Source organism: Macadamia integrifolia, chromosome 8 (assembly GCF_013358625.1).
Source record: "Macadamia integrifolia cultivar HAES 741 chromosome 8, SCU_Mint_v3, whole genome shotgun sequence".
NCBI classification, from domain to species: Eukaryota; Viridiplantae; Streptophyta; class Magnoliopsida; order Proteales; family Proteaceae; genus Macadamia; species Macadamia integrifolia.
In genome coordinates this window covers 18372312-18379457 of record NC_056564.1, presented here as the reverse complement: position 1 = coordinate 18379457, position 7146 = coordinate 18372312, and the positions used below count along the sequence as shown (strand labels likewise).

General features: G+C 39.2%; 1 protein-coding gene across 3 annotated transcripts in view; it reads left to right on the top strand.

The window, feature by feature from the left end:
- Positions 1-7146, top strand: part of LOC122085739 (polyadenylate-binding protein-interacting protein 4-like) — a 46018-nt gene that overhangs the window by 13530 nt on the left and 25342 nt on the right. For all 3 annotated transcript variants that reach the window (XM_042654269.1, XM_042654270.1, XM_042654268.1), the window contains exons 7-8: positions 4892-5069; positions 5194-5427. In XM_042654269.1, coding sequence (XP_042510203.1) covers positions 4892-5069; positions 5194-5427 — 412 coding nt within the window. The remainder of the gene's footprint in view (positions 1-4891; positions 5070-5193; positions 5428-7146) is intronic.

Genomic DNA, 7146 nt, shown 5'->3' with positions numbered 1-7146 from the left:
AAAAGTGCCAAAAAGAAGTTTTAAGCACTTAAGAAGTGTGTAATTGGGTGGTTCTGTGTCCTCTGCTTATTTAGTTGGTCTACTATGAGAATCGACTTTCAGTGTGAAAAGGAGGCAGAAAGCTGTGGAAATGAAGTTAGATAATTGGCTTTTAATAAGACAAGTAATGGATGGTTTTAAAGTTCTCTTCTGCAATAGCAGGGGGAGATTTCTTATGTGAAGCAGTGAGAAAATGTGGGACAGAAAAGAGAATTCGGTAAAGGATGGGGCTGTTAAATTAAGGTCTATGTAATAGTTTTTAGTTAATGGCAATTGTTCTGGAAAAATAAAGAACGCAGAAAATAATAAATTAAAAGAGAGCTCTAGGAGTTCTATTTTTCATGCCTCTGTAACTGCCAACTTCACACCAACCACAAACGACTTAATAAGGGAAGGTCTTATTGAGGGTTTTTCAGGTTTAGTGACTAGAATTATAGAGAGACAAAGTTGTAGCGGCTAATAGAAAGCAGGAATCAAGGAAAGAAGATTTACAGTTTTAGTTGTACCTAAATTCCTAGTCTCTCCTGGGATTCATGAATCCCTTTCTGAGATCTCTGAAATTCCTCTAGGTTCACTGCCTGTTAAATACCTGGGTCTCCCCCTTAGCTCCTCCAGGCTCTCTTCCCATCATTGTGCTCCCATGCTTGACAAGCTCAGGAAAAAGCTCTAGCTATGGAAAGGCAAACTTCTCTCCTTTGCCAGCCGTCTCACCTTGATTAGATCGGTCCTTCAGCTCATGTATCTTTATTGGTCTGGTACTTATGTCCTTCCAGCCTCTGTGATTAAATCTTTTGAGAGTCTGATGTGCTCTTTCTTGTGAAAGGGTTCTGATTCCTCCAAATTCCTTAGACCTCTCAGTTGGGAGAATGTTTGCCTTCCTAAGTTCGACGGTGGGCTCGGGATTAGGAGAATCAAAGATGCCAACTCTGTTGGAGTCCTCAAACTAATCTGGAAAATTCTCCAAGTAGAAAAGCATCTAGGTTGATTCGATCTTCTCTGGTATGCTCAAACACAATTCCCTATGGACTGCCTCTCTCACTTCGGATGCCTCTTGGATCTGGAGGAAGTTCCTCGACCATAGGCCCATTGCCCTCTCGGCCATCTCCTATGCTATCAAAAATAGGCAATCAATCTCCCTCTGGAAGGACCCCTGGCATCCTTCGGGCATCTTATCCCATCTTATCTCCTAGAGCCATCTACTCTTCTAGCCTTCCTTCCAATGCTCTTGTCTCCTCTATTCTCTCCCCCGCCGGCTGGTCCCCCCTCCTCTTCCCCCCTCTTCTGGACCTCTGGTCCTCCCTCCCTTTGCTTCCCCCGGCCATCGAGGAAGAGAAGACAAGAGTATGTGGCTCCCCTCCTCTAATGGCACCTTCTCCTCTGCCTCCGCTTGGCCCTTCGTCCGCATCTCGTCTCCGGTTGTTCCCTGGCATAAGGTGGTCTGGTTTAAAGGCCACATTCCCTGCCATAACTTTACTCTTTGGCGTTACCGAACCAACTGTCTCCCTACCCACTCCTTTCTCATTCACCGCAACATCCCAACCAACCCTTCTTGCTGCCTTTGTCCCAATGGTATTGAGGATATCCCCCATTTATTCTTCTGCTGCCGCTTCTCCACCCTCATCTGGAAACGTGTGCTTTTCATGGTTCAAGATCTCGTTGAGATTCGCTAATATCTTGCCGAGATCTTGCTAATATCTTACCAAGATCTCGCTAATATCTCTTTTTTAAAAAAGGCGAGACGAGATGCATGGCGAGATACAAATTGTACAAAAACTCGCCGAGATCTCGCAAATCTCGCCTTTCTCTCTACTTTTTGGAAGAAAAAACACTAAGGATCAATGATTTTGGTGCTTTTGCTTGAGGATCTCCATTCCTATACTCATTGAAACTTAAGAGTAGAGAATATTACCTCCTCATCTACATTTGGAGTCACTTTTCTTATATATGATGTCTTTTAAATTCTTATGATTATGTTGCATCACGTGTTGATTGTGGAATAGTGCATATTAGCCTAAGGTCCGAAGAGTTAGAGACTACTTACATAGGGTACGAAGTCAAAGTACAATTTTAGGTTTGATTTAAAAAAAACTGATGTTCCCATTGTGTTTAGAAGGCCTAAAATAGGGTAAATACCAACTTTTAGGGGCTACAAAGACTATACAGCCACCGAGTCAACTGAGAAAAAATGCATGATCTCATCGAGATCTCGGTGAGATCTGGCGAGTCTCTCTTTTTTGGATTAGCGAGATGGTAGTCGAGAGCGAGATCTTAAACCTCGGTGCTTTCCAAATGCTGGCCGGCTAGGAGATCCATTCTCCCTCTCGATGGAGAATGTATATGGATCGACATGACCTTCTCTGGATCTTCCAGTTGTGACACTATTGGAAAATTGGCTTTTTGTGCTACTATTAATCGTCTTTGGATGGAGAGAAACATCCGTAGATGGACCCCCAAATCTGTATCTCTGGATAAGATTTGGAGAGCTATCTACTTTGATGTTTCCTCAAAGGCCCAATCCCTTCATCACCGTCCTATTATCATCTCCCCTCGGAATTCCCTCATTATAGCCTCTTGGAACCTCTAGGTTGACCTCATCCAGCCCTCTTGATGGCATTTAGATCCCCCCCCCTTTTGTATCCTGTTTAGTAGTTAGCGGCTTCTGTCCTTGTTGGCTCATGCCTTCCCCCCCTCCCTTCTTCCCTTGTATATTCTTCTCCTCTTGGTAATGAATTATTTATTCATAAAAAAAAAAAAAAATCCTAGAATTACTTAGGAGTTTGAGGTTTTATGCCTTGGTCAGAATCAAACTGTCTACAGATAAGGCAAGGTCTTACTAAGGGTTTTAGGATGTAATGGGTAGTTGGCTACTGTTTCAGAGAATAAAGAAATGCATATAAGATTGAGAAACCAGTGCATGAATGTGAGAAAAAAGGCTACTGTACCTAAAACTACTGTAGGAGTTTTTGTTTTTCATTTTGCCTGGCTAGCATTGCTCTGACTACAACCAATTGCAGGTTAATTCTTTGAGCTTCATTAATTGATTTTAGAAAGTAAAATGCATTTGAGTAGATGGCCCGTGGTTCAGCAGTAGGCTCATTAAATGACCCAATAACCTACTGAGTTGGACTTAAGTAAGTAAAAACTGAAGACTATATCAGCTAACAAATAATCTTCCCTGGTGTAAGCAAGGGTCTGTGGTCAAATTTGTCATCAATTATGTCATTTAAGTTCCTTTGTGAGTCTCATGTAATCATGCCAATCAGCAAATTCAAGGTTTGATTTTTCAGTTGCTATTTCTCTTGCCGAACTTTAAAGGTTCCAGTAATCTGATCCCCATCGATATCATGCCTTACTAATGCAGTGATTGGTCTTCATTGCACAAGATCTATCCATCTCACTTGGGTTCCCCTCTTGTTGTCACCTTCTGCTGCATTCTAAGTTCATTCCAGTACTTTATTTCCAGTATCCTTTCTGGTTTTGCCACGTGTCTTACTTGATATAATGAGAAAGCCATAAGCATTTTGCCTAGCATTCTGCTTCTTGTAGCTACTTGGGATCATAAGCATTTTTACTAATATTATCAGTATATATCGATTCTAGAGCAAGCCAGAAGTGCCTTTTCTTTCCAGAGTTGGCCTTGTATTTATCTGCATAACTACTTGACTAATGCCCAACCATGTAACCAGTATTTGCAATTTGTCTTTTCATGAGGTCGTGCTATCAACCATGAAGCCATATCCTAATTGTTTCAGGTCACGTCTGCAATCATGTTCAGCCTTCCAAGTGTCTAGTATTCGGGGGCCATATCTTCTAGATAGGTATAAGTTGTCAATCCCTTCCTCTATATAGAAGCTGACATCATTTGGCCGCCTTCTTGTCCTTAAGTAAAATCAATTTGCATGAAACTGCTCGGTAATGCTGAAGTGACTGTTCTTTGCTGCACTAATGGAATTACCCCCCAAGTGAATAAGTGAGCAGGAATTTAGAAATCAACTCCATGTACTCTAGGCAATTAATCTAGTGCTATTTTTTTCTGGATATATATATATATATATATATATTTTTGGATTTTTTGAAGGATTGGGATTTACATTACAACAACTCAGCCTTATTCCAACTAAATGGGGTTGGCTACATGGATCTGTGGAAAGACAAAAAGAATGGTAATGATAAAAGGAAAGGAACCCAAAAACCTAACTAAATGGGGTTACATTACAACTCAGCCTTATTCCAACTAAATGGGGTTGGCTACACAGATGCTTGCCCTCCGATCAGCTCTAGTCGTGATCATACTTGGGACAAGACCTAAACTATGCATGTCTTTCCTCACCACTTCTGTGGTCATTTTAGGCCTGCCCCTAGCTCTTTTAATTCCTTCAATCAGAATCAGATCACTCCTCCTTTGTGGTGCACCCCTAGGCCTATGTTGACTAAGGCCATGCCACCTCAAACGACTTTGTCAGAGTTTATCATGAATCGGGGCAACTCCAAGGCAGCTCTAATATGGTAGAGTTTATCATGAATCGGGGCAACTCCAAGAGCAGCTCTAATATGGTCATTCCTTACTTAATCCTTCCTAGTTTTGCCGCACATCAATCTTAACACCCTCATCTCTGCTACATATAACTTATCTATAAGGATTGGGGTTACAATACCTCGCTTAAATATATTTTGATTTCCATAACTCATCTCAGCTATCTCATTATTCCTTTCAGTTTCTAAGTATTTTATAATTTAAACAATTCTGTATGATAAATATTTTCTGTTTTCTGTACCACCATTTGTTTTTTATAGGTTTACTCAAATTTTTTTGTGTATCAACTGAAATATTTTGAGTTAATTACCTAACCAGGAACTGGGATCAGTTTGAAACTAATGAAACATTATTTGGAGTAAAGAGTACCTTTGATGAGGAACTTTATACAACAAAACTTGAGAGAGGTCCCAAAATGAGAGAGTTGGAAAAGGAAGCTTCAAGAATAGCTAGAGAAATTGAGGGGGAGGAAACTCAAGATCTTCATTTAGCAGAGGTGCTTATCACAGTAGTATTCATGCTTTTCTCTTTTCTTCTTCCTCTTTTTTTTTCCCCCTTGTGTGTGTGTGTGTGTGTGTGTTTCACCCATTTGCTTACATTTTTGTTGATTTTTTCAATAGGAAAGAGGCTTTTGCTTTCATGAAGATTTTGATATTGATGAGGAGACCAGATTCTCATCAGTGTTTCGGGGGGTCGATGATAGTGGGTATGAAGAAAGTGAGGATACAACATTGGATTCACGAAACACTGAGACGTTTGGAGGTTCTTCCGGAACTGCCATTAGCATATCCTTTTCAGATGTGGCCAGAGGGAGAACTGATGGAGCTCAAGCATCATCAATCTCTTTGTCAATGGTAACCCACTGGCCATTCATTTTCTTCACATGAAATGTGAATTATATTTGGTAGTTATGGATATCTGTAATATTGATCTTCTGAAGATTTAGCATGCATGATACAATCAAATTTATGGTTTCATCACTTTTGTGGATCTTTTTTGGAACCAGAGTACACAGGTGTGGATTGTTTTTGTTGGTCATGAATTTGTAATTGTAATTGTAATTGTCCAGGTCGTATTTGTAGCCAGAAGTGTCCTGCTTCTTAGTGACATGGGTTGTGTGTCTCTGAATCTAGGCTCATGAAGATTATTCTGCCCAGGTCGTATTTGTAGCCAGAAGTGTCCTGCTTCTTAGTGACAAATAAACATGGGGTGTGTGTCTCTGAATCTAGGCTCATGAAGATTATTCTGCAGAAACAAAATTTGAACATGAACTTCTGAAAGATGTCTAATTATTGATGCAGGAGAATAAAAATATTAGAACTACAAACTATCATCAAATAGGAAAAGCTTGTCAAACAATGTAAATAAGAATTATCATGCTTCCATTAGAATAGCATAACAAAAGTCTTCATTTTTCTCTACATGAAGTCATAAATAATATACTGGTTTAGCTTTAAAGTTCCTTGGCTGTCTCAACTGTCCTAATATTTTCATCAGTCTTCCAGTTAAAATCATTTGCTACCAACTTTTGCTTTTAAGTTCTAAACATCTTTTACTGATCCAAAACCCTGTAGCATGCTGAAACTTTTTCTCCCCAAACTTACAGAAAATTAATCAAACAAAATTTGTAAATGAATCTATGGTTGTCTATCCTATTCATACATGTAGAAAAATTTGCTCAGTTATTTGATATGGAAATTTGGGTTCCTATTGAAGCTAATTGAGAAACTAAGTGATGAGGTCAGTTTGCATCAGATTATTTTTATCAGTACTGGAATAAATTTTACTCAAAATTCCTTGGAAAGAGTATTTAATTGCAGAATGAATTCAATTAGCTAAAATTATCTTTCTTTCTCTATGGGTTGGGAAAATTATTGGCACTCCTTAGAGAATGAATGTACAAATTCCAAAATATCTAATAGTAGTTGCAAATTAATTTCATGGACTCATCCAAATAAAACAAAGGATTAGTTAAATGTTGATTTATAATTAAGCGTATGTTTGGGACAGCTTCTGGGGCTTCTGCTTCTGGATACCCAGAAGTTAGCTTTTGGATCAGGGTATCCTGAAGCAGAACCCCCAGAAGCTGTCCCAAACATGCCATAAAAGTAGAAAATTCTCTTTACCAGAAAAAGAAAAAGAAAATTCTGAATCTCTGACATGGTTCTCTTTGGATTTTTCTTGTTCAAGTTCTTATGATCTCCATTCATCAATTCTTTATTAAATGATTACGAACCCAGCCGGAGGCCCAGAGAGTCCTAAACTTATTATCATCAATTTTGAGTTTTACCTTTTCCTTTTTCTGCTTCTTCAAAGATGAGTAGCATGCACCAAAAAAAAAAAAAGAGATGAGAAGCATGATTATCTTTGAATTCCTTGAAGATGGAAGTTAAATGCCATAATATTTAGCCTTAAACTTGTGTTTTTTTTTTTCCTGGGTGGAAGCCTCTCTCTTCCCTTTTTCCTTCCCTGGATGAACCCAAGCAAAGCAGGTTGTTATTGGGATAGTTTTGGGTTTTCCATTTTCCTTATTTCCTAGTGTAATCAACACATAGTCATTTGGGGGGGGGGGG